General features: G+C 46.4%; 1 protein-coding gene across 1 annotated transcript in view; it reads right to left on the bottom strand.

Annotated features, from left to right (window-relative positions):
- Positions 1–27,348, bottom strand: part of rims4 (regulating synaptic membrane exocytosis 4) — a 234,906-nt gene that overhangs the window by 164,801 nt on the left and 42,757 nt on the right. Inside the window, exon 3 of the mRNA XM_072244541.1 lies at positions 910–1,022. Coding sequence (XP_072100642.1) covers positions 910–1,022 — 113 coding nt within the window. The remainder of the gene's footprint in view (positions 1–909; positions 1,023–27,348) is intronic.

Genomic DNA, 27,348 nt, shown 5'->3' with positions numbered 1-27,348 from the left:
CGACCCACACCCGGACCATAGTCCTCCATACCCTCCCATCCATGTACCTATCCAAACTTCTCCCTAATCCCATCAACCCACACCCAGACCATAGTCCTCCATATCCCTTCCATCCATGTACCCATCCAAACTTCTCCCTGGTCCCATTGACCCACACCCAGACCATAGTCGTCCATACCCTCCCATCCATGTACCTATCCAAACTTCTCTTAAATATTGAAGTCAAACCCACATCCACCACTTCTGATGGCAGCTCGATTCGCACTCTCACCACTGAGTGAAGAAGTTCCCCTTAAACATTTCACCTTTCACCCCTAACCCATGACCTCTGGTTGTGGTCGCACCCAAACTCAGCGGAAAAGCCTGCTTGCATTTACCCTATCCATACTCTCATAATTTTATACACCTCTATCAAATCTCCTCTCAATCTTCTGTGTTCTAGGGAATAAAGTTCTACCTACTCAATCTTTCCCTGTAAACCAGGTCCTCAAGTTCCAGCAACTTTCTTGTAAATTTTCTCTGCACTCTTTCAAGCAGGTTAATATCTTCCCTGTAGGCATTAAGTTCCATCTGCCATTTTTCCAGCCAGTCCAGATCCCGCTGCAAGCTTTCAGAGTCTTCCTCGTTGTCCACTACACCCACAATCTTGGTGTCACCTGCAAATTTGCCGATCCAGTTAATCACGTTCGTCCCGATTGTGGATATCAATGACAAATAACAACGAACCCAGTACCGATCCCTGCGGCACTCCACTAGTCACAGGCCTCCAGTCAGAGAGGCAACCACCTACTACCACTCTCTGGCTTCTCCCACAAAGCCAATAGCTAATCCAATTTACTACCATATCTTTTGAGGAATTATGGATCTATATTACAGAACATAGGTGAAGAGGGGACACATTTGCCTTACCCATCGACGGGGTGGCCAAGGTCTGACGCCCCACAAACTGGGCCGGGCCCATTCCATCCAAGAAGTCTCGGAATTGTCCGTCAGATGCCAGGCAGACACCGCTGTAGTTTAAGCTGCCAAGAGAAAGACAGGAGAGTGGTCAGTGCCTGGTTGAATCTGAAACCCCTGGTCAGGTCACAACGGAAGCCTCGAAACAAGAATGCAGGGCATGTAATAGGATGCAATGGAGGGCGTGTAATAGGATGCAATGGAGGGCGTGTAATACGATGCAATGCAGGGCATGTAATAGGATGCAACGCAGGGCGTGTAATACGATGCAATGGAGGACATAATGCAGGGTGAAGGCTCCGCCAGACATCAACCAAGTCGGAGGATACGACCAAATACCTCAACTCTCTTACTGATGCTCGACTACTCTGGGGACCAGTGCGATCCCTCTCCTCGAGGCAATTGAAATCACCCCCCAGGATAACGCACTCACAATGATCTATGGACCCCAGCAATGTGATAACTCTCAGAACAGGCGCGCCTGCATCGGGCCAGGTTCAAGGGTGTATACATTTACAAAATGCATCGGCACACTGTACTGATGCACAGCAATGCAAAACAGCCGGCCTGGCACGAGTTCCTGAACCTGCAATACCTCAGGCTAGAAAAACGGGGCCAGAAATGCAGCCACCCCCCTGGAAGTGGGGCTGAGGTGACCAATGTGGACCCCCCCCAACCCTTCACCTCGCCATTCCAGGAGCCAGGTGGACTCATCTCCCGGAACAGTGTGGGTTTCCAGCAAGAAGATCACCGCATATCGCCCGCCCCGAAGGTCAGAGCCCCACTACTGCCACTGACATGAAGGGTTGCAACAATGAACCTCACGGTGCATCTCATTGAGACCCTTCACCAGAGCCCCTGGGAGAAGCAGCAGAGCTCTCCTTTCATTGAGACCCCTCACCAGAGCCCCTGGGCCTGGGAGAAGGAGCAGAGCTCTCCTTTCATTGAGACCCCTCACCAGAGCCCCTGGGCCTGGGAGAAGGAGCAGAGCTCTCCTTTCATTGAGACCCCTCACCAGAGCCCCTGGGCCTGGGAGAAGGAGCAGAGCTCTCCTTTCATTGAGACCCCTCACCAGAGCCCCTGGGCCTGGGAGAAGGAGCAGAGCTCTCCTTTCATTGAGACCCCTCACCAGAGCCCCTGGGCCTGGGAGAAGGAGCAGAGCTCTCCTTTCATTGAGACCCCTCACCAGAGCCCCTGGGAGAAGGAGCACAGCTCTCCTTTCATTGAGACCCCTCACCAGAGCCCTGGGAGAAGGAGCAGAGCTCTCCTTTCATTGAGACCCCTCACCAGAGCCCCTGGGAGAAGGAGCAGAGCTCTCCTTTCATTGAGACCCCTCACCAGAGCCCCTGGGAGAAGGAGCACAGCTCTCCTTTCATTGAGACCCCTCACCAGAGCCCCTGGGCCTGGGAGAAGGAGCAGAGCTCTCCTTTCAGCCTTCTCCCACCTTTGCTTACAACCCTTCTCCAGTGACTCCAGGAGTCTCCTAAACTGATGCTTCTCCTGACAGGTCACCTGAGCTCCCCTCCTCATCTTTTGGAGGATTGTGCAGATAGACTGAGTGACACCTTTGCAGACTCCTTGAACAGTGTCCTGCAGTAGTCCTTCATGAACTGCCGGATCTCCTCCACAGAAACTCAGAGGTGGGATCAAGAAAGGTGGCCAGCTTGACTTCAAGAGTTCTCCCCTTCCCCCTCACCACATTCAACACTCTCGTCTCCCTCCAAGTAGTCATCACCTCTTCCCCCTCACCACGTCCAACACTCTCATCTCCCTCCAAGTAGTCATCACCTCTTCCCCCTCACCACGTCCAACACTCTCATCTCCCTCCAAGTAGTCATCACCTCTTCCCCCTCACCACGTCCAACACTCTCCTCTCCCTCCAAGTAGTCATCATCTGCACCTGACGTGACCACCTCACTCCTCACCACAGTCCTAACGGGAGGCCCCACCACAGGCACTACCCCATCCCCAGGACCGGTGACAGAGGGAGAATCAGGTTTATTATCACCGGCATGTGACGTGAAATTTGTTAACTTAGCAACAGCAGTTCAATGCAGTACATAATATAGAAGAGAAAAAATAAATTAAAATAATAATAATAAGTAAATTAATTACAGTATACATATATTGAATAGATTTTAAAAAGCGCAAAAAACAGAAATACTGCATATTAAAAAAAGTGAGGTAGTGTCCAAGGGTTCAATGTCCATTCAGAAATCGGGTGGCAGAAGGGAAGAAGCTGTTCCTGAATCGCTGAGTGTGTGCCTTCAGGCTTCTGTACCTCGTACCTGATGGTAACAGTGAGAAAAGAGCATGCCCTGGGTGTTGGAGATCCTTAATAATGGATGCTACCTTTCTGAGACACCACTTCCTGAAGATGTCCTGGGTACTTTGTAGGCTAGTGCACAAGATGGAGGTGACTAGATTTACAACCTTCTGCAGCTTCTTTCAGTCCTGTGCAGTAGCCCCTCCATACCAGACAGTGATGCAGACTGTCAGAATGCTCTCCACGGTACAGCTACAGAAGTTTTTGAGTATATTTGTTGACATTCCAAATCTCTTCAAACTCTTAATAAGTATAGCCACTGTCTTGCCTTCTTTATAACTACATCGATATGTTGGGACCAGGTTAGATCCTCAGAAATCTTGACACCCAGGAACTTGAAGCTGCTCACTCTCTCCACTTCTGATCTCTCTATAAAGATTGATATGTATTCCTTCACCTTACCCTCCCTGAAGTCCACAAATTGCTCTTTCGTCTTACTGACGTTGAGTGCCAGGTTGTTGCTGTGACACCATTCCACTAGTTGGCATATCTCACTCCTGTACGCCCTCTCATCACCACCTGAGATTCTACCAACAAAGGTTGTATTGTCAGCAAATTTGTAGATGGTACTTCAGCAATGCCTAGCCACACAGTCATGTGTATATAGAGAATAGAGCAGTGGGCTAAGCACACACCCCTGAGGTGTGCCAGTGTTGATCGTCAGTGAGGGGGATATGTTATGACCAATCTGCACAGATTGTGGTCTTCCTGTTAGGAAGTCAAAGATCCAATTGCAGAGGGAGGTACAGAGGCCCAGGTTCTGCAACTTCTCAGTCAGGATTGTGGGAATGATGGTGTTAAATGCTGAGCTCTAGTTGATGAACAGCATCCTGACATGGGTGATTGTGTTGTTCAGCTGGTCTAAAGCCATGTGGAGAGCCATTGAGATTGCGTCTGCCGTTGACCTGTTGTGGCTATGGGCAAATTGCAATGGGTCCAGGTCCTTGCTGAGGCAGGAGTTCAGTCTAGTCATGACCAACCTCTCAAAGCATTTCATCACTGTCAATGTGAATGCTACTGGGGGATAGTCATTAAGGCAGCCCATATTATTCTTCTTAGGCACTGGTATAATTGCTGCCTCCATTTCAGAAGCGTCCTCAGTTTCTGGCACCACTTTCCCCTCCCTCGATTTCCCCAGGCTCTAGCTGGATCTCAGGAGCCTCCGGACCCTCTGTCCTTAACTCAACAACAACCGTCCGCTCCTTCTCCGGGGCAGAAGCCTTCAGATGCTTTCTCCTGAACCCACCCGTCAGCATCATTGCATCATTCGCACCGTGCCCAACCACAGCCGGTGGCACAGAGGGGTGGGTGATGGGGCAACAGGGGGAGGAAAACTGCAGGAAGGGGGTCAGCAGGGGAAGGCCCAGCCATCAGATCACCTTGTGCCTCCGAGAACCGGCAGCCTGATGGTTCGGGCAATTCTTCCAAATGTGCCCAGACTCCCTACAGGCATGGCACCTCGGACAGCCCGTAGCCCACGGGATGGCATAGTAATGCTTGTCAAAATAAACCTGAAGCTGCCCCTCAGCATCCCCTCCCCGCTCCAGTCGCATATGCTGAAATGAGAAAAGATGCTCATAACCCCTCGGGGGTGCCCTGGGTTATTTTGGGTCGCACCTTACTTATGGAGCGCTGATAGGGGGTATCACCATCTGTATGGGGGGGGGGGGCAACACCAGCTTCACCTGCATGAAAACCCTCCCCACTCTTAACCCCTGACCCAGAGCCAAAAAACACATCACTCGCCGACTCCGAATAGAAAATAGTCTTCCCATTCAAAACCGCTGACACAACAAAGCCCTAACAGCCTCCAGCAGTCTCCGCCATGGCTCTTACAGTGGCATTGCTACCAACTGCAGTAGGCACGGCGTTCTTTAAAGTCAGTAACTTGAACGGGTGGTTCTCTTTGTGAGCTGTATCTCCCGAGCCCACAGTCTCCACATACGACATGTTGGAGCTGCAGGCTGCCATAGCATTCAGAAATTCAAAGATCAACACCGGCACTGAGATATTACACAGTCCACACCCAGCGGGACACCAGCAAACAGTCAGAAACAAACACTTCACAGACGAGATGGGACGGGAGGGGAAAAAAGGAGTGAATAGGCAGGGAAGTCCGTAGGGTGTTAAAACTTCAGCACTGCAAGTAAAGGCTTTTCCCCAGGCCAGTCCTTTCTTCCATCGGCCTCTCCAAAGTCCTCTTCACCTAGTCGCCCTGGGCTAGGCACTTCGGGGTCAGGGGTTAAGAGTGGGGAGGGTTTTCATGCAGGTGGAGCTGGGGTTTTCCGCTGTTACAAACAGAATAAGTTCGTTCCGGCTCCCAGCAAAGTTAGACTTTGGCAATCCACCAGCCACACCACTGCTCGGCGCTGAAGAGACATGAACCAAAAGCTTCACCGAGCAGAATCCTTCCAGGAAAGGAAACTGTTTCAGTTTGCTGCTGAGATCAGACCCCACACTCCCAAAGCCTCTGGCGGTTTCCAGAACTGTTCTTGGGCGACTTTGCCGCAAAGTTTCAACTTTAGGAGCCTTTCTCGGTACTGGCAATAATTTAGTTGAGGCCCTCTGTTGGTCAGGGTTGACAATGGATGTTGTGTCCAAGCTGTATAGATACACCGGCCTGGCCGGGACAACATGGAGAGCAAGCTGTTGCCCGTGTGGCCAGCTCCCCCCTCCATGCAACTGATGAACCCAAAGGAACAGCAGATACCAGCACTGTTCAGCACCAGCTGCATCACAGGAGATGTCAGCGTTGAACTCAACGTACGACTGCCTTAGTGACTCCAGCTCCGCATTTTTCACTCTGGGTTTACTCCCGAAGCCTTCCCTTTGAGTGGATAGACCACAGGTCAGTGGAGATTTGAGATCAGAGTTTTCCTTCTCCTAGATGAGCTGCCAACCACAGTAAAACGAGCCTCGTCTGTGCGGAATAATTTAATTAAACTTTATATTTCATGCAGAACCCCCAATGTGGTGCTGGAGCTGGTCGTCATCCCGGGACTGCCCTGTGATCAGGACTCCCAGTATGGTGGTGTCAGATCCAGACGTTATCCCGGGACTGCCCTGTGATCAACACCACCGGTGAATGCATTACCCACTAAAACTAGGCGCACACCGTCCAGTGGATGCGTTCTCTGGGTAACATCTAGTTCCTGAAGAAATGTTCCGCAGGAAAGAACAACCATCCCTATTTGCATGCTGGAGAAACTACACTGGGATCCCTAGAGAGTGCCTGGCAGGAGAACCGTCACTGCCCAGGACATGCCTTCTTCTCACTGCTACCATCAGGGAGCAGGAACAGGAGCCTGAAGACACACAGTAAACATTTCAGCAACAGCTTCTTCCCCCCTACCATCAGATTTCTGAACGGTCCATGAAAATTAGTTCTCACTTTGCTCTATTGATTTTTAATATATTTCTCATTGTAACTTCTCGATTTCTGAAAGGTCCCTGAACCCATGAACACAATCTCACAATATTGCCCTTATTTCTGTATATTATTATGGTAAATACATTTTGTGTTGCAATGTACTGCTGCTGCAAAACAACAGATTTGATGACATATGTCTGTGATAATAAACCTGATTCTGATTCCCCAAGTGTTGCACTTAGATTCAGAAATTTTTACAAATGCAATTTAGTGCTGGTTCAATCAAATTTCAATTGGCTGGTCCTGAAAAAGTCAATGCAACATGGTGAAAATTCTGGAAAGAAATGCCATTTGTCCTGACAGTCCATGTAGCAACGCCAGTAACACAGTGGGCAAGCTGCTTTACAGGTATCTCGAGGCTCAGGTTTAACTGTTATAGCTGGGCAGTGGTTAGCACCATCGATTTTCAGTGCCCAGCGGGGTTCAATTCCCATCACTGTCTGTAAGGAGTTTGTACGTTCTCCCCATGACCACGTGGGTTTCCTTCGGGCACTCCTGTCCCCTCCCACACTCCAAAGACGTACAGGTTAGTGGGTTCACTGGTTACATGCGTGTAATTGGGTGGCATGGGCTCGTTGGGTCAGAAGGGTCTGTCACCATGCTGTATCTCAAAATAAATGAAACTTTTTTATAAAATGTTCACCTTCCTGCACTGGTCAAAAGGTAACGTAGCTGTTAGCACAACACTTTACAGTAACAGCTGCAAGATCAGGGCTCAATTCCTGCCACTGACTGTAAGGAGTTTGTACGTTCTCCCCGTGACTGCGTGGCTTTCCTCCCACAGTCCAAAGACGTACGGGCTAGGACTAGTAAGTAGTGGGCACACTGTGTTGGCACCAGAAACGTGGCAACACTTGCGAGCTGCCTCCAGCACATCCTCAGACTGTTGATCGTGGACACAAACGATGCATTTCACTGGTGAACACAGCAGGCCAGTTAGCATCTATAGGAAGAGGTACAGTCGACATTTCAGGCCGAGACCAGGCCTACAACACTCGGGAGAACAACACTGAACACAACAGGCAACACAACAACAGCAGCAAAACAAGCCCCGTTCCTCCCTCCAGCCCTATTACACAGTACAGCACAGGGACAGGCCCTTCATCCCACAATGTTGTGCCAAACATATTACATTGGTAATCAAATGGCCAGCTAATCACAATGTCCACTTCCCTCACATTCGTCTGCCTATCTAAATGTCTCTTAACAGTCCCTGGTGTTTCTGCTTCGACCTCCTGCCCAGGCAGTGCATTCCACGCACCCACCACTATGTAAAAAAACTTGACCCTCACATCTCCTTTGAAATTATCACCTCTCACCTGAAATGTATGCCTTTCTGTATTAAACATTTCAAACCCGGGAAAAAAAGATAGTGTCTGTCTACTCTATCTATGTCTCTTAATCTTATAAACCTCTATCAGATCTCCACTCAGCCTCTGCTGCTCCAGAGAAAACAACCCAAGTTTGTCCAACCCTTTGCCTGCAAATGCTCTCTAATCCAGGTGGCATCCTTGTAAACCTCTTCTGTACCATCTCCAAAGCTTCGACATCCTTCCTGTAATGGGACAACCAGACCTGTTTGCAATACTCCAGATGCAGCCTTACTAGAGTTTTATAGAGCTACAATCTTTATAAGCTGCCCTATCAATCTGTGTAGCCACTTGGATCCCAAAGTCCCTCTGCTTATCAACACTCTGCCCATACTTGTAACTGCTCTACACCCCACTGTATTCTTTGCCAGTCTTCCACAGTATTCACAACAGTATGGAACTTCATATCATCTGCAAATTTACTAACCCACCCATCTACATTTTCATCCAGGTCATTTACATACATCACGAACAGCAGAGGTCCCAGTACAAACCCCTGTGGAACGCCACTAATCACAGACCCCCAGCTAGATTAAGTCCCTTCGATCGCTATCCTCTGCCTTCTATGGACAAACCAGTTCAGAATCCCAATGGCCACTTCACCTTGGATCCCTGCATTTCCATCTTCTAGACTAGCCTCCTACATTTTATATTTCTGCCTAGAAAACCAGAAAACTGTTATAAACACATGGTTTATGAGCTCCTTCAGGGAAGGAAGTCTAGCCTGCCCTATCCATAACTCATAGGAGCAAATTAGGCCATTTGGCCCATCGAGTCTGCTCTGCCATCCCATCATGGCTGTTTTATTATCCTTGCACAGTAACCCTTTCATTCCTAGACTTATTCTCCTGAATCTCCTCTGGACCCTCTCCAATGCCAGCACATCCTTTCTTAGATAAAGGGCCTAGAACTGCTCACAATCCTCCAAGCGCTATCTGAATAATGCCTTATCCAGATCCAGCATAGTTTATGTGTGGTTCAAGACTCAACATCACGGTTATTAACCCAACAGGACTCTAAGGTTGAAGTGACTCCAAATGCTGACCTGGCCTCATCCCCTGAGTGACTATATAAAACCTCAGCCCCTTCTCCCTCTTTGTAACTTGGGAGCATTTCTACAATTGCATTTCACTAACTGTCAAAAATAATGCACCAATACAAATCTTACATGCTGCACTGATGGCAGAGTCAGTGGAATTGTAGCCGCTGACACCAATGCTGCTTCAATCTGTTCATTATTTCTGACAGCCGAATTTATTTCACAAGCCATTTGAAAGGTGGGTTGCGGTGCGGGTGGGTAGAGCAAACAATTTGGTCGTCACACTGCTGACCAGGGAGATCTTCAACTGCTAAGTTGGTTTATTATTGTCACATGTGCTGAGGCTCGGTAAAATCTTGTCTTGCATACTGTTTATACTGATCATTTCATTACCACAGTGCATCGAGGTAGTACAAGGCCAGTTAACAGAGACGCAGAGAAACGCACACAAAATGCTGGAGGAACTCTGCCGGCCAGGTAGCATCTATGGAAAAAAGTACAGTCAGCTTTTCAGGCAGAGACCCTCCATCGAGACTGGAAAGGAAGAGGAGTCAGAGTAAAAAGGTGGTGGGTGGTAGGTGATAGGTGAAACAGAGAGAGAGAAAGGGGGTGAAGTAAGACCTGGGAAGTCGATTGGTGAAAGTGATAAAGGGCTGCAGGAAGGGGAATCTGATAGGAGAGAACAGAAGACCCTGGAAGAAAGGGAATGGGTAGGAGCACCAGAGGGAGGTGATGTGCAGGTAAGGAGATAAGGTGAGAGGGGAAAAACGGGAATAAGGGAGGGGTTGAGGGGGAAATTACCAGAAGTTTGAGAAATTGATGTTTATGCCATCAGATTGGAGGCTACCCAGATGGAATACAAGGCGCTGCTCCTTCAGCCTGAGTGTGGCCTCATCACAGCCATAGAAGAAGATGTGTCAGAATGGAAACGGGAAGTAGAATTGAAATGATGGCTACTGGGAGATCCCATTTTTTCTGGCAGTTTGGAGAGTAGATGCATGGCAAAGTGGTCTCCCAATCTACATCAGATTTCACTAATATACAGGAAGCCACATTGGGAGCACAGGAATGACCTCAACAGACTCACAAGTGAAGAGCTGCCTCACCTGGAAGGACTGTTTTTGGCCCTGAATGGTAGCGAGGGAGGAGGTGTAGGGGCAGGTGAGGCACTTGTTCTGCTCGCAAGGTTAAGTAGCAGAAGGGAGATCAGTTGGAAGGGATGAACGAGTGGACAAGGGAGTCATGTTGGGGGGGGGGGGCGGAGTGGGGAGGGAAAGATGTGTTTGCCGGTGGCATCCCATTGGAGGTGGTAGAAATTATGTGCTGGATGCAGAGGTTGGTGGGGTGACAGTGGAGGACAACAGAAACTCTATCCCTGGAGGGGTGGTAGGAGGATGGGGTAAGGGCAGACGTGCTCAAAATGGAAGAGCTATGGATGAGGGCAGCACTGATGGTGGAGGAAGGGAAGCCCCTCCTTTGAAGGAGGAGGACATCTTAGTAGCTTGGGAATGAACAGCCTCACCCTGAGAGCAGATGCAGAGGAGATGGAGGAATTGAAAGAAGAGGGTGGCATTTTTACAAGTGACAGGGTGGGAAGAGGTATAGTCCAGGTAGCTGTGAGAATTAGTGGATTTGTAAAAGACATCAATAGATAAACTGTCTCCAGAGATAGAGACAGAGAGATTGAGAAAGAGGAGAGAGGTGGTGGAATTGTAAGGGCAGGGTAGAAGTTAGAGGCAAAGTTGATGAAGTCAACAAGCTCAGCCTGGGTGCGCAGGAAGCAGCAGCAATGCAGTCCTCAATGAAGGAAGAGTTGGGGAACAATAGCAGTGTAGGCTTGGAACATAGACTGTTCTACATAGCCGACAAAAAGGCAGGCAGAGTTGGACCCATGCGAGTCCTTTTGTTTGAAGGAAATGGGAGGAGCGAAAGGAGAAATTATTGAAGGCGAGGACCAGTTTGAAAGTGATTGTGGAGGGCAACCAGCTGGGTTTGTTGTCATAAGGAAGCAGGGCACTTTGAGGCCCTCCTGTCTAGCGACACAATAGAAGTTGGAAATCAAAATTCAAAAGTTCAAAGTAAATTTATTACCGAAGTACATATATGTCACCATGTATAACATTTCCTTGTGGGCATTCACAGTAAATACAAAAACACACAGAATCAATGAAAGACCACACACAGGATGGAAAAAACAACCAATGTGTAAAAGACAACAAACTGCAAATACAAAAAGAAAAAAAATACATTAATTTTCTTGTGGGCGTACTCAATAAATCCATAATGGAATCAATGAAAGACTGCACCAGCTGGGGATTCACTAGTGTGCAAAAGACACAAACTGCAAATACAAAAATAAATAATAATAATAATAATAAATAAGCAATAAATAGAGATCACGAGTTGAAAATGAGTTCATAGGTTGTGGGAACAGTTCAGTGTTAAAGTGAAGTTGAGTGAAGTAATCCCACTCTGATTCAAGAGCTTGACGGTTGAAGTAGTAACTGTTCCTAAACCTGGTGTCATAGGTCCTGAGGTTCCTGTACCTTGTTCCTGATGGCAGCAGTGAGAAAAGAGCATGGTCTGGATGGTGAGGGTTCTTGACGATGGTACTGCTTTCCTGTGACAGTGCTTTGTGTAGATGTACTCAATGGTGGGCAAGGCCATTTCTTGATGGACTGGGCCATGTCCACTACCTTTTGTAGGGTTTTCCACTCGAGGGCATTAGTGTTTTCATACCAGGCTGTGACTAGACCAGTCAACATGCTCTCCACGACACATCTATAGAAGTCTGTCAAAGTTTTAGATGTCATCCAGATCTGTACAATCTTCTAAGGAAGTAGAGGAGCTGCTATGCTCTCTTTGTAATGGCCCAGGACAGATCCTCTGAAATGATAATGCTGAGAACTTTAAAGTTGCATCTTCAGTTGCTTTTGAAGTTAAATCCAGAGCAACACACACAAAATGTTGGAGGAACTCAGCAAGTCGGGCAGCATCGATAGAGGGAAATGAACAGTCAAATAAAGTGTTACAGTTACTGAATAAGTGCTGTGCAGGACTCAAGCTTTTTTAGCACAGGTACATCGAAACATATTTCACGTGTCATTTGCATGAGCAACCAGCACACCCAAGGACGTGCTGGAGGCAGCCCACAAGTGTTGCCACACACTCTGGTTATGCATGCAGGTAGACAGGGGCAAAGCTGTAACAAGTTAGCTTGTGAGAACACGTCCATCTTATTGTTCAAGAGTCGGATAACAGTGGGGTAGAAGCTGTCCCTGAGCCTGGTGGTATGTGCTTTCAGGCTTTTGTAATTTTTGCCCAATTAGGGGTGGGGGTGGGGGTGGGGGAGGGGGAGGGGGAGGGGGAAAGAGGAGAGACTGCCCAGGGTGAGTGGAATCTTTGATTATGTTGGCTACTATACCGAGGCAGCAAGAAGTGTGTGTATGCAGAATTCGTGGGCGTGAGGCTGGTTTCCATGATGTGCTGAGTTGTGCCCACAACTCTCTGCAGTTTCTCGTGGTTGAGTGCTGAGCAGTTGCCATTGCCAAGCTGTTATGCATCTACTAAGGATGCATTATACAGCACATGAAGAAAAATTAGTGATGAATACAAAAGGTAAAACTGAAATAACTCTGCTTGGTTAGCTTTTGTGCACTGCTCTAGAGGGTACCAGGATAGTTCAACAGCCTGCTTTCATGAAAGATAGATAGGAATTCCAAAGGTGAACTTTATTTGTCACATGTACAATGAAGTGCGTCATTTGCATTGAATCCAGTCAGCGAGGATTGCGTTGGGGCAGCTTGCAATGTTTCCGACGCCAACGTATCTTGTCCACACCTTACTAACCCTAACCTATGCATCATTGGAATGCAAGAGAAAGCAGAGAATAAGGCAGCTTACCTTTAAGAACTATTTACAGCTCATCTCCTTGGTATTATTATTTTTTTTATTTGCAGTTTGGCTTCTTTTCAACATTGGTTGTCTAACAATCCTTGTATAGTTTCTCAAATTCTATTGCCATTTCTTTATTTTTCCTGTAAATGCCTACAAGAAAATGAATCTCATGGTAATGTATTGTGAAATATACTGTATGCACTTTGATAATAAATTTACATTCAATTTTCCAAAAGCTCTGTTCTGGAAAACGCAAGAGGGAGCTTAAAATAAAAACTTCATGCCATTTTAAAAGTTTCTTCTCCAGGCAATTAATCTGATCAACCATTCTAGTTAGCGCCCCCCCCCCCCACCCCCGCCAATCCCACTCCATTACTCATCACTGCACCAGAAACTCTTTAAACCACTTCTGGTAATGCTGTTTACATTGTAAGTATGCTGGGAATTGTGTATTTATGCACATTTTATTCCATATCTGTACTTTAACCTCTCACTTTATCAGCATTTTTTATTTACATACAATTACTTATTTATTTAGGGATATAGTGCGGAACTGGCCCTTCTGGCCCAGGAAGCCACTGATTTAATCCTAACCTATCACAGGACAATTTACAACGACCAATTAACCTACTTACCAGGGGACCTTTGGACTGTGGGGGGAAATCCACACACTCACAGGAAAGAATATAAAACTTATAACTGAAGACGCTGGAATTGAACTCCAAACGATGATGCCCCGAGCCGTATTAGCATTGCACCATCTACTGCGTTACTACAACGCGCCATAATTCTTTTAAAGAAAGTAATTTGTATAATTCTTTATTCTTTGTAACTGTTGAATGTTCATGTTTTTCACTGTACGTCACACCCTGACCAGCACGTGTAAAGTTGATCTTTAGAAGGTCGGTAAGGGTTCAGCTTTAACAGGCGAGTCTCACCACTGACAACGTTAACATGAAAATTACTAGATTTAAAACTGTGCTCCTTCCAAGTTCTCTGCAGTAGCATGGGCTCTGTCCCCAATCAATACCAGGATCCTTGCAATGCACCAACATCCAACGACTCATCCAATTTCTTTTCAAAAGCTTGGATTAGATCAGTCACTGCATTCCAGGTGCCAACCATTCATCGACTCACAAAACTGCTCACTCCATCCTTGCTTCTTTTGCCAACATCTTCATTGTGCCCTCTGGTTCCCAACCCTCTCACAAACAGGAAGGAACTTCTCTCCGGCATAGACCCGTCGTTATATCCCACTCCATCCCCCACACCCTTCACCCCTTCTCACCTAACACCTGCTAACTTGTACCCCATCCACAAGACATAGGAGCAGAATTAGGCCATTCAGCCCAAAGTGTCCTCCACCAGTCAATCATGGCTGATTTATTTTTCATCTCAGCCCCATTCTCCTGCCTTCTCCCTTTAATGCCCCGACTAAACAGGAACCTATCAAACTCCACTTTATATGACTTGGCCTCTACACCCACCTGCGACATGAATTCCACAGATTCACCACCTTCTGACTAAAGAAATTCCTCATCTCTGTTCTAGAGGGACATTCCTCTAATCTGAGGCTGTGCCTCTGGTCCTAGACGCCTCCACTATAGGAAACATCTTCTCCATGTCCACTCTATCTAGGCCTCTCAATATTCAATAGGTTTTAATAAGAACACTCAATTCACTTATTCTCCCCCCACATTATTCTGGTTTCTTTCCCCTTCCTCTCCCGTCCTGATGAAGGTTCTCAGCTGGAAACATCTACTGTTTATTCCCCTCCATAGACGCTGACTGACCTGCTGAGTTCCTCAAACGTTTTGAGTGTGTCAATATGAACTTGCGCTCCTGTCACCATTTTTTCCCTGTCCCACCTCAGCACTGCTACCATAGTGAGAAGTTACTAACTGAGAAAATTCACAGGAAAAAACCGTGAGTGTTACCTTCTTTAAAACACCAGTCGTGTTGGCAATCACCCTGATCCCCAGTGAAATCCACAGGTCCTGCCAAACTGGTGAACTGTCAACAGCTCAATAAATCCTGCTTTAATGATGTTAATTAAGTGTGTTCGTTTTGTTAAGTAGTTGGACAAGATTTATCTGAAGTGTGCTGATGCAGAGTACCCATCCACTTACGTTAACAGTTCAACTTCTGGAAACAATGCTGATTTTTTTTGCAGATTAGGCACTGTCTGAGGATTTATTAGAGTCAGTTGGCACTGCGTGAGATAGTACCACTAGAGAACCTTGCAAAGAATTTTGAGGATCAGCTGGAAGGACAGATACACCAACAGGAGACCAACATGAACAACATTTCCACCATGACGAAGCAACACCAACTCCGATAGATTGGCCATGTTATTGGAATGCCTAACTTGCGTCTCTCCAAACAGATCCTTGGCTCCTAGCTGAAAGTTCAGCGAGACCCTGGCGGGCAAAGGAAGCACTTCAGAGATAACATCAGAATCCTCCTGAAGAAACCCAACATTACGTCTGAAAACTGGGAAGACACTGCACTCAATACACATGGAGGAAACCAGTTCAACAGGGAGCTGCGCTACACGAGAGTGACCTCCACAGTAACGTACAGAACAAGCGGCAGCTGTGAAAGGAGAGAGTGAGTAATCAAAAGACTCAACCACTAACCACAGCCACCACTTACTTGTGCCCACACTGCACCAGATAGTGTGAAACCTCATAATGGAAGGTCGATCATTGGTAAAGCAAATGAAGATGTTTGGGCCCAGGATAATGCCCTGAGGAACTCCTGCAGGGATGTCCTGGGACTAGGATATCTGGCTAAGGTACAATTCAAGCTCCTGAACCTTTTCCCAGAGCACCATTGTTCCTTGACGCCACACGCAGTTGTTGCCCTTTGAAGTCACTTTCACCTCAGCACCAAAGTTCGTGCATTGTATATTCACTCCTAGACCAAACCTGTGAGGGATGCCTGGAGTCTACTGGTTCTGGTAAATCGACCCATGGAATTTACTACTTCATTCCTGCATCAATAGTTCAACTAAATTTATTATCAAAGTACATATATGTCACTATATACTACCCCGAGATTCATTTTCTTACTGACATGGACAGTAGAACAAAGTAGTAAAGAATAATCAAAAAACTACACTAACAACCATAGTGTAAAAGATAAATAAATAAATAAACAAACAAACAAACAACCAATACATATCGATAACATGAATTTGTGAGAACAGTTCAGTGTTGAGGCGAGTTATCTCCTCTGGTTCAGGAGCCTGATGGTTGAGGTGTAATAACTGTTCCTGAACCAGGTGGTCCTGGTGTAAATGCCTTCTGACCAATGGCAGCAGTAAGAGGAGAGCAAGTGGAATTCATTGCCACAGAAGGCTGTGGAGGCCAAGTCAATGGCGGAGATTCAGCCTTTAGGTCTGGAGACCGGGAGGCTTACAGCTCAGCCAGGGACAACCTGAGGAGGGGAATCTCTCAGGCTAAACACATATATAAACAGAGAATTGAGGAGCATTTCAACTCCTCGGACCCCCAGCGCATGTGGCATGGCAGACAGGTCATTACAGACTTCAAACCCCCTTTCCAGTTCTGCTTCCCCCCCTGATGAGCTCAATTACTTTTACGCATGCTTTGACCTACAGAACAAGGAGGTCATCCTCAAAGTGGATCTACCACCTGATGAACTGCCTCTCTCACTTTCCACCTCCGATGTTTACACCACCCTGAGCAGGGTGAATGTATGGAAGGCAGCTGGTCTGGATGGAATACCTGGCCGTGTGCTCAGAGTCTGTGCAGGGCAGTTGGCTGGGGTCTTCATGGACATTTTTAATCTGTCCCTGGTCCAGCCAGTTGTCCCCACAAGCTTCAAGATCGCCACCATCATGCCAGTGCCGAAGTATTCCACTGCCACGGGCCTGAATGACTTCCACCCAGTTGCACTCACCCCCATCATTGCAAAGTGCTTTGAGAGACTGGTTCCATCACATCTGAAATCCTGTCTACCCCCTACCCTGGACCCCCATCAATTTGCGTATTGCACCAACAGGTCAACAAAGGATGCCATCTCCACGGCACTTCACTCTGCCCTGACCCACCTGGACAGCCCCAACTCTTACGTCAGAATGCTGTTCATTGACTTTAGTTCGGCATTCAATACTGTGATCCCCTCCAAGCTGATCACCAAACTTCACCAGCTTGGTATCAGCGTATCCCTCTGCAATTGGACCTTGGACTTTCTGACTAACAGATCCCAATCTGTTAAGTGAGGCAACCTCTCCTCCTCCACTCTCACCCTGAACACCGGCGTGCCTCAAGGCTGTGTGCTGAGCCCTCTTCTGTACTCCCTTTTCACCTATGACTCTATTCCTGTACATGATTCTAACTCCATAATCAAGTTTGCAGACTACACCATCGTGGTTGGCCTGATCAGGAGGGGATGACGAGACGGCCGACAGGGACGAGGTCCAGCACCTGGCCACGTGGTGTGCCGACAACAATCTGGCCCTTAACACCCAGAAGACCAAGGAGATCATTGTGGACTTCAGGCATGCCAGGAGTTACACTCACGTCCCCATCTACATCAACGGAACTGTAGTGGAGCGTGTATCAAGCTTCAAATTCCTTGGTGTCCACATTTCCGAGGATCTCACCTGGTCCCTGAACTCCTCCATCCTGATCAAAAAGGCACAACAGTGCCTTTACTTCCTGCGGAGCATGAAGAAAACTCACCTCTGTCCCAGGATACTGACGGACTTTTACTGCTGTACCATTGAGAGTATACTCACCAACTACACCTCTGTGTGGTATGGCAATTGTCCCGTATCGGACTGCAAAGCACTCCAGCATGGTGAAAACTGCCCAGTGGATTATCGGCACCCAATTGCCCACCATTGAGAACATCTACCATAAACGCTGCCTGGGCAGGGTGAAAAGCATTATCAGGGATGCATCTCACCCTAACCATGGACTTTTTACTCTCATCCCATCCAGTAGGCGCTACAGGAGCCTCTGCTCCCGCACCAGCAGGCACAGGACGAGCTCCTTCCGAGGCTGTGACCCTGCTGAACCTCTCATCACAGCGCTAAGCAGCATTGCACCCGTATTGTACTGTCTCAGTACTTTTACATTTGTGTGCTGTAGCACTTTTTTTTTATTCGCAGTTATTTTGTAAATAACACTGTTCTTCACATTTCTGGTCAGATGCTAAATGCACTTCACTGGCTTTGTATCTGTACTCGGCACAATGAAAATAAAGTAGAATCTAATCTAATCTAATTTAAATAGTTCTTGACTGGTAAGGGGATTAACAGTTACAAGGAGAAGTCTGTTCTGCCATTCATGATTGAGCAGACTGGATGGGCTGAATGGTGTGATACTACTCCTGTGTTGTATGGTCGGCACTATATCATGTGGTAGGGACCTAAAGCTCCTGTAACTTCCCAATAAGAGCAGTGTGAAGACAGCATGGCGGGGTGGCAGGGTGGCGGGGTCCCTGATGATAGATGCTGCTCTCATGGAAGCATTTCTTGTAGAACCAGCACGGTGCAATTTATTATTAAATTGCTGCCTTGTTTTTTGATCAACACAAATCTTATTAACTATTTTAGTCTGTGTGTATCTGATTTGTGACTTACATTCTGAAGCAAATTTCACCATTTATCACAATGTTTCCTTTGAACTTGTAGCTGCTTTACTAACGTGCAACTCTTGCCCAAAACAGTTAGGTTTCAATGTTGCAGGAGAGCCAAGCAGCTCAGAGACTCTATAAGACTGTGTAAATAAGAATGATTTTGGATAGACCCCGATACACCAACGACCCCCTTGGTGTGTCTGTTGCTTCTTGAAAATCAACAAACTGATGGATGGCCTCAAGAAAGTAGTGGATACGGCCCAGTCCATCCTGGGTAAAGCCCTTCTCATTACTGAGGAAAATCCTATAAAAGGTCGTGGATATGGCCCAGTCCATCCTGGGTAAAGCCCTCCTCATTACGGAGGAAAATCCTATAAAAGGTCGTGGATATGGCCCAGTCCATCCTGGGTAAAGCCCTCCTCATTACTGAGGAAAAGCCTGTAAAAAGTATGGCCCAGTCCATCCCAGATAAAGTCCTTCCACCATCAAGCGCATCTACATGAAACTCTGTTGCAGGAAAGCAACATCCATCATCAAGGGTTCCTGGCACCCAGGCCATCTCACTGCTGCCCACAGTAAGGTGGCACAGGAGCCTCAGGACTCTCACCACCAGTTTCAGGAACAGTCTCAAACCAGAGATGATAACTTTACACAGCTTCACTCACCCCATCACTGAAGTGTTCCCATAACCTATGTACTCACTCTCAAGGAATCTGCAACTCACGGTCTCAATATTTATAAATGTATTCAATAAGTTTGCTTTGAACTTTGTTCACTCTTGGAGACGGACAATAAAAGCTTCTGCACTACAAACAACTCATAAGGTGCAGGAGAAACTCTGTGGGTTGTGTTGAACCATATCTGGGGTCTCAACCCAAACACTGACTGCCTGACCCACTGACCAGAAAGGCCCAGAGAGGACATGAAATCTCCCTCCCCTCCCCTCACCTTCAACCTATGCCCTTTAGTTCTTGATTCCCTAACTTTGGGGTGGAGGGGTGGAGAATACTGTACACACTTACCCTACTGACAAATAAGCTAACCTTTATAATTAGAATTAAATAATAAATGGTGACTCTTGCAGGCTGCCTCCAGCACAATCCTCGAACTGCACTGGTTTTGATGCAAATAGCGTGTTTCACTGTTCCAATGCTCTGATGTGCATGTGACAAATAATCATTTCAACACATCAGTGCAAGGGAAACAAATAAATCTAATCTATAATCTCTTCACTCATAAAACCATGAAGCATTGGACCAGAATTAGGCCATTCATCCCATCAAGTCTGCTCAACCATTCCATCATGGCAGATCTATTATCCCTCTCAACCCCATTCTCCTGCCTTCTCCCCGCCTAAGCTTTGACATCCTGACTAAAAGAACCTATTAACCTCCCCTTTAAATATACCTATTGGCATAGCATCCATGGTCATCCATGGCAATGAATTCCACAGATTCACAATGCCCTGGCTAGAGAAATTCATATCTGTTCTCAATGGACGTCACTCTATTCTGAGGCTGTCCCCTCTGGACCTAAACTCACCCACTCTAGGAAACAGCCCCTCCACATCCACTGTATCTCAGCCTTCAATATTTGATAGGCTTCAATGAAATCCCCTTTCATTCTTCTAAACTCCAATGAGTACAAGCCCAGAGCCATCAAACACTCCTCATACATTAACCCTTTCATTCCCAGGATAAATCTTGTGAACCTATTCTGGACCCTCTTCAATGTCAACACATTTTTTCATAGATAAGAGGTACAAAACTACTCACAATATCCCAAGTGCAGTTGGACCAGTGCCTTTTAAAGCCTCAACATTACATCCTTACTTTTATATTCTAGTCCTCTCAAAATGAATGCTAATGTTGCATTTGCCTTCCTTATCATGACTCAGCCTTTAGGGAATGCTTCAGGACTCCCACGTCTCTTTGCACCTCTAATTTCTGATTTTGCTCCCTGTTTAGAAAATAATCTACACCTTTATTCCTTCTACCCAAGTGGCGTGACCATGCACTTCCCCACACTATATTCCATCTGCCAATGCGGGCAGATTTATCTCTGCCTGATCCTGAGAACTATGCTGAATTATCCAGCCAGCAGCTTGTCACCAACATCAATCCATCCCACCTGCTCTCCCGACCCCTCTGGAGAGAGGCTTCAATTAGCGACAGAAAGATGAAAGAGTTGCCCTAGAGACAGTGGTGCAGACCAAGCTGTGGAGATTTTAATGGCTGCTGGCAGAGAGACAAAATCAATGGCGGAATACTCTTTTGCATTTTCTTCTTGTACGGTATGTTGGCATGGCAATAGGTTGGGTCTAGATGGGCCGTTCCCCCTCAACAGTGTGGAGCTGTCTAATAGTCTGACAGTCATATTTCTCAGTCGATTATTAGATGGGAATAGGGGATCTGGATATTGTCATGCTGTAGTGGAATGAGTCAGAACTGGCAGCAGGAAAACAGTCTGCACCAGCATTCACACGCATAATAGCCACCATGATATCCAAATGATATTTTAACAAGGTACAAGCGTTGTACATATTGCAACGGCTAACAAAGAATCCACCACATTATTCAATGTGAAGGAATACCCTCTAAGAAATAACAAATTCCATTTGTGCTGGCTCTCAATTTTCCCCCCAAATTTTAGAAATTTACATTTTCCCCAACTGGGGTTTATTTGGATTTTGAAACTAACAGCTTTTCCCATTTTAATTTGCATGAATTCTCCTCATAAACCCTGTCAGCCTTCTTCATTTCACCCCTTTATCATCACCTTCTCTTCCTCTCGTCCCCTAAACCTTTTCAGGAACAGCATCTTCACCTCTGCCAAGAGATTTCTGAATGAACAATAAACCCATGAACACTACCTTTCCTATATCCATTTCTTACTGTGAATTTCAGTTTTTATGTATTGCATTGCACTGCTGCCACAAAACAATGAACCTCACAACAGATGCCAATGATATTGAATCTGATTCTGATAAACCTGGTATTTACATTCCTCACCTCAGTCCCTCCACATTCTCAGCAGCCCTCCGGATAACAAAAGTTTCTTTCTGAATTTCTCAGTGACCACCTTATATTGACAGTAAGTTGGTTTATTGTATCAAGCTACAGTGAAAACCTTTGTTATGCATACTGGCCATGCAGTTTGGGGGGGGGGGGGGGGAGATAGATCAATAACATAGCAGTTGGCAAAATCATTCACAGCACCAGTGACTGGAAAATAGGGGTTCAATTCCACGGCTGTCTTTAAGGAATTTGTAGATCCTTCCTGTGCTTGCTCTGGTTTCCTCCCACAAAATCCCAAGGCGTATGGGTTAGTAGGTTGGTTGGTCACACGGGTCTAATTGGGTAGTGCAGACTGATCGGGCCAGAAGTGCTGTATCTCTCCAAAATTAAATACATAAGATTTAGAGGGAGGTTGCTTGTTTTGGAGGGCTTGAGTTATTGGGAGAGGTTAGATAGGTTAGGCCTTTCCCCAATCCTTCATTCCCTGGAGTGAGCGAGACTGAAGTTGATATGATAGATGGTTATGGCATCACGAGAGCACAGTTAGCATAGATAGTCAGCGTCTATTCCACGTGGTAGGTGCATCTAAAACTGGAGGGCACGAGTTTAATTTAATTTAATTGTATTTTCAGAATCAGATTTATTATCACTGGCATGTGACGTAAAATTTGTTAACTTAGCAGCAGCAGTTCAATGCAATACATAATCTAGCACAAAGAAAAAAATAATAATAAATAAAACAATAATAAACAAGTAAATCAATTCCACATTGAATAGATTAAAAAACATGCAAAAACAGCAATACTGTATATTTTTTTAAAAAGTGAGGTAGTGTTCAAATCTTCAATGTCTATTTAGGAATCGGATGGCAGAGGGGAAGAAGCTGTTCCAGAATTGCTGAGTGTGTGCCTTCAGGCTTCTGTACCTCCTACCTGATGGTAACAGTGAGAAAAGGGCATACCCTGGGTGCTGGAGGTCCTTAATAATGGACGCTGCCTTTCTGAGACACCGCTCCCTGAAGATGTCCTGGGTACTTTGTAGGCTAGCACCCAAGATGGAGCTGTCTGGATTTACAACCTTCTGCAGCTTCTTTCGGTCCTGTGCTGCAGCCCCTCCATACCAGACAGTGATGCAGACTGTCAGAATTCTCTCCACGGTACAGCTACAGAAGTTTTTGAGTGTATTTGTTGACACACCAAATCTCTTCAAACTCCTAATAAAGTATAGCTGCTGTCTTGTCTTCTCTATAACTACATCGATATGTTGGGACCAGGTTAGATCCTCAGAGATAATGAAACCCAGGAACTTGAAACTGCTCACTCTCTCCACTTCTGATGCCTCTACGAGGATTGGTATGTGTTCCTTCGTCTTACCCTTCCTGAAGTCCACACTCAGCTCTTTCGTCTTACTGACGTTGAGTGTTAGGTCGTTGCTATGGCACCATTCCACAAGTTAGCATATCTCACTCCTGTACGCTCTCTCGTCACCACCTTAGATTCTACCAACAATGGTTGTATCGTCAGCGAATTTGTAGATGGTATTTTAGCTATGCCTAGCCACACAGTCATGTGTATACAGAGAGTAGAGCAGTGGGCTAAGCACTCACCCGAGGTGCACCAGTGTTGATCGTCAGTGAGGAGGAGATGTTTTCACCAGTCCGCACAGACTGCGGTCTCTGGTTAGGAAGTTGAGGATCCAATTGTAGAGGGAGGTACAGAGGCCCAGGTTCTGCAACTTCTCATTCAGGATTGTGGGAACAATGGTATTCCATGCTGAGTTATAGTCGATGAACAGCATCCTGATGTAGGTGTTTGTGTTGTCCAGGTGGTCAAAAGCCGTGTGGAGAGCCATTGAGATTGCTTCTACCATTGACCTATTGTAGCAATAGGCAAATTGCAATGGGTCCAGGTCCTTGCTGAGGCAGGAGTTCAGTCTAGTCATGACCAACCTCTCAAAGTATTTCATCACTGTCAATGTGAGTGCTACTGGGGGATAGTCATTAAGGTAGCCCATATTATTCTTCTTAGGTACTGGTATAATTGCTGCCTTTTTGAAGCAAGTGGGAACTTCTGCCCATAACAGTGAGAGGTTGAAAATGTCCTTGAATACTCCCGCTAGTTGGTTGGCACAGGTTTTCAGAGCCTTACCAGGTATTCCATCGGGACCTTCTGCCTTGCAAGGGTTCACTTATTTAGAGATACAGCTTGTTAAAAGGCCTTTCAGCCCAACAAGCCTGTGTTGCCCACTTATACCTGTGTGACCAATTAACCTACAAACCAGCACATTTTTGGAAAGTGGGTGAAGACCGGATCACCCAGAGGAAACCCATGTGGTTACAGAGAGAACGTACAAACTCCTTCCAGGACAGCGATGGAACTGAACCCAGATTGCTGGTGCTGTAGAGCGTTACACTAACCCCCACACAACCAACCGTACTGCCCTTCATTTTAAAGTCAGAGGGAGATGGTGTGAAGGGGGGTCTGAGGGGTAAATTCTCCACATACAAATAGTAATTGCCATCTGGAATGAGCTGCCAGAAGTGGTGGTGGAGGCAGGGTCAGTAGCAATATTTAGGATGGGTGCCAGAATAAGTGGGCACGGAGGAATATAGAATTAATGCAGGCAAGACCCTTAACAGTGTTGATGAGCAGAGGGATGTTGGGGTCACTGAAATTGGCTACACAGTTTGATAGGGTAATTCCGAAGGTATCTGGTTTGATGAGAAGAGGGATGTTGGGGTCACTGAAATTGGCTACACAGTTTGATAAGGTGGTTCAGAAAGTATCTGGTTTGATGAGCAGAGGGATGTTGGGGTCACTTTAGTTGGCCACACAGTTTGATAGGGTGATTCAGAAAGTATCTGGTATGCTTGCCTTTATTAGTTGAGTCACCAAGTTCAAAAGTCAGGAAGTCTTGTTGCAGCTTTATAAAACTCTAGTCAGGCTCATCTGGAATATTGCATTCATTTCTGGTCACCCCCAATACAAGAAGGATGTTGGGACTTCGGAGACAGTGCAGAAGAGGTTTACCAGGACGCTGTCTGGATTAGAGGGCATGTGCTATAACAAGAGGTTGAATAAACATGTGTTGTCTTCTCTGGAGCGACAGAAGCTGAGGGGAGATCTGATAGCAGTTTGTAGGATTATGAGAGGCATAGATAGAGTAGTAGACAGACAGTATCGTTTCACCCTGAGTTGAAATGTCTAATACCAGAGGGCATGCATTTCAGGAGAGGGGGGTAATTTTAAAGGAGATTATTTACACAGAGAGTGGTGGGTGCCTGGAATGTACTGGTGGCAGAGGCAGGTACATTAGGGAGTTTTTACAGATGTTTAGATGGGTACATGAATGTGAGGAAAATGGGGGGATATGGACATTATGTAGGCAGAAGGGTTTGGTTTAGTTGGATATTTGATTGTTCGTTTAACTGTGGGTCATAGGGTCTTGTCCTCTGCTGTACTGTTTCATGTAATTTGGCGGGGGTGGGGGAGGAGGAGCAGGGCTTGTTTTGCTGTTGTTGTTTTGTTGTGTTCTGTTGAACATTATGGATATACTGTATTGGTACCAGAAAGTGCAGTGACACTTGCAGACTGCCCCCAGCACATCCTTGGGTGTGCTGGCTGTTAACACAATGTTTAGATAGCCACATGAATGTGAGGAAAATGGAAAGATAGGCTGAAGAGGTTAGTTTAGTTGGCCATTTGATGACCAATTTAATTGGTTCAGCACAATAGTATTGACTGAGGGGACTGTATCTGTGCAGTATGCTTCTGTGTTGTAAGGAGGTTTAATAATAGGTGGTCAGCATAGATATATTGGGCTGAAGGGCCTGTTTCTGTGCTATGCTGCTCTGTGCTATGCCCTTTAGCATCAGCTGTTAGGGACAGATAGCTGAGAGGAGGCTGACAGAATGGCAGAATCGGGCAAGTTGTGGTAACCCGTTTCCAACGTAAGCATTACATTTTGATAATGAAATAATGACATCACATGTTACTTGGGAAATTAATCTGAGTTACTCCTTAGAGAATAAATACATAAATCACCAAAATGTACTGATGATCAAAGCCACTACAGATTAGGGTTTATTTCAATACACAGGACTGCAAAGTACAACAGTGCCAGACTGGTATCAAACCTTGCTTGTGGCACACTCAGAGAAGCGAGTGCGGTTCTGCCAGTGCAGAATGTGAGGCTGCAATCATGTAGAAAGATTGACAAGGAGAACACCAGAGCCATGACAGGGTGAACAGGCTTCAGGGGCTTGCTCATGGAAAGAGAAGTGAAGGAGTAATACACCCAAAATGGGGCACCACACTAACACAGCGGTTACTACAGGTACAACTTCAATTCCTACACTGTCTGTATGGAGTTTGCATGTCCTCACAGTGAATGTGTGGGTTTCCTCTGCATGCCCGGGTTTCCTCCCACAGTCCAAGGACATAGCAGTTAGTAGGTTAATTGGTCATTGTAAATTGTCCTGTGATTAGGTTCAGGCTACAGAGGTGGGTTGCTGGGGGGTCTGGTTCGGTGCGCTGAAAAGATCTCTTCCACACTGTAATCTCTAAATACTGGAGGACCTCAGCAGGTCAGGCAGCGTCTATGGAGAGAAAGGGAGGGAAAGACAACTCCTCATTCCATGTGGGTAGCCTCCAACTTGACAGCATGAACACCAATATGTATAATCTAGTACTTTCTCCATCCTCTCTCCACCCTCTTTTTCCATTCCCCATTCTGGTTCCCCTCTTCCTTCCCTTTCTCCAACGGTCCACTCTCCTCTCCTATCAGATTCCTTCCTTTCCATCCTCCTATCTCTTCCACCTATCAACCCCAGCTTTTCATTTCATCCCCCAACCCCTCTCCTATCCACCCACCTTCTTCCTCACCTGGTCTCACCCCTCACCTGCCAGCTCGTACTCCTTCCACTCCTCCACCTCCTTATTCTGGCTTCTGCCTCCCCTCCTTCCCAATCCTCTTGGCCGGAAACATCAACTGTTTATCCCCCTCCACTGATGCTGCCTGACCTGAAGAGTTCCTCCAGCATTTTGTGTGTGTTGCTCCAGATTTCCAGCATCTGCAGAATCTCGTGTGAAGTGATGGGGTTGCTTGATGAAGGGTTAGACCAACACAATCTCCTCTCCTGTAGGCTAACGTAATTCCACAGTACACGGTGGACTATAGAGAGCATTCTAACCAGTTGCAAAACCACCTGGTATAGAGGGGCACTGCACGGGATCAGAAAAAGCTGCAGGAAGTTGTAAACTCAGCCAACTCCATCATGGGCAACAGCCTCCCCACCATCGGGAACATTCTCCATTGGTGATACCTCAAAAAGGCAACATCCATCATTAAGGACCCCATCTCCTAGGAAATGCCCTCTTATTGCTACCATCAGGGAGAAGGTACAGGGGACTGAAGGCACACACTCAATGTTTTAGGAACAACTTCTAACCCTCTACCATCAGATTTCTGAATGGACAATGAACCCATGTACACAACCTCACTATTTTTTCCTCTTTTTGCACTGTCCATTTAATTGATTCTTATATATACTTTCTATCGCAATTTTTAATGTATTGTGCTCTAATGCTGTGGCAAAAACTATGTCAATGATATTAGACCTGATTGGGATTCTGGTTCTGAAAATAGGCGACTTAACGCCACAAACAATAATTGTGGTAAAAATGGAAATGGACTGAAGG

The sequence above is a fragment of the Mobula birostris genome, chromosome 2 (genome assembly GCF_030028105.1).
Source record: "Mobula birostris isolate sMobBir1 chromosome 2, sMobBir1.hap1, whole genome shotgun sequence".
NCBI lineage: Eukaryota > Metazoa > Chordata > Chondrichthyes > Myliobatiformes > Myliobatidae > Mobula > Mobula birostris.
This window is presented reverse-complemented; position numbering and strand designations above follow the sequence as displayed.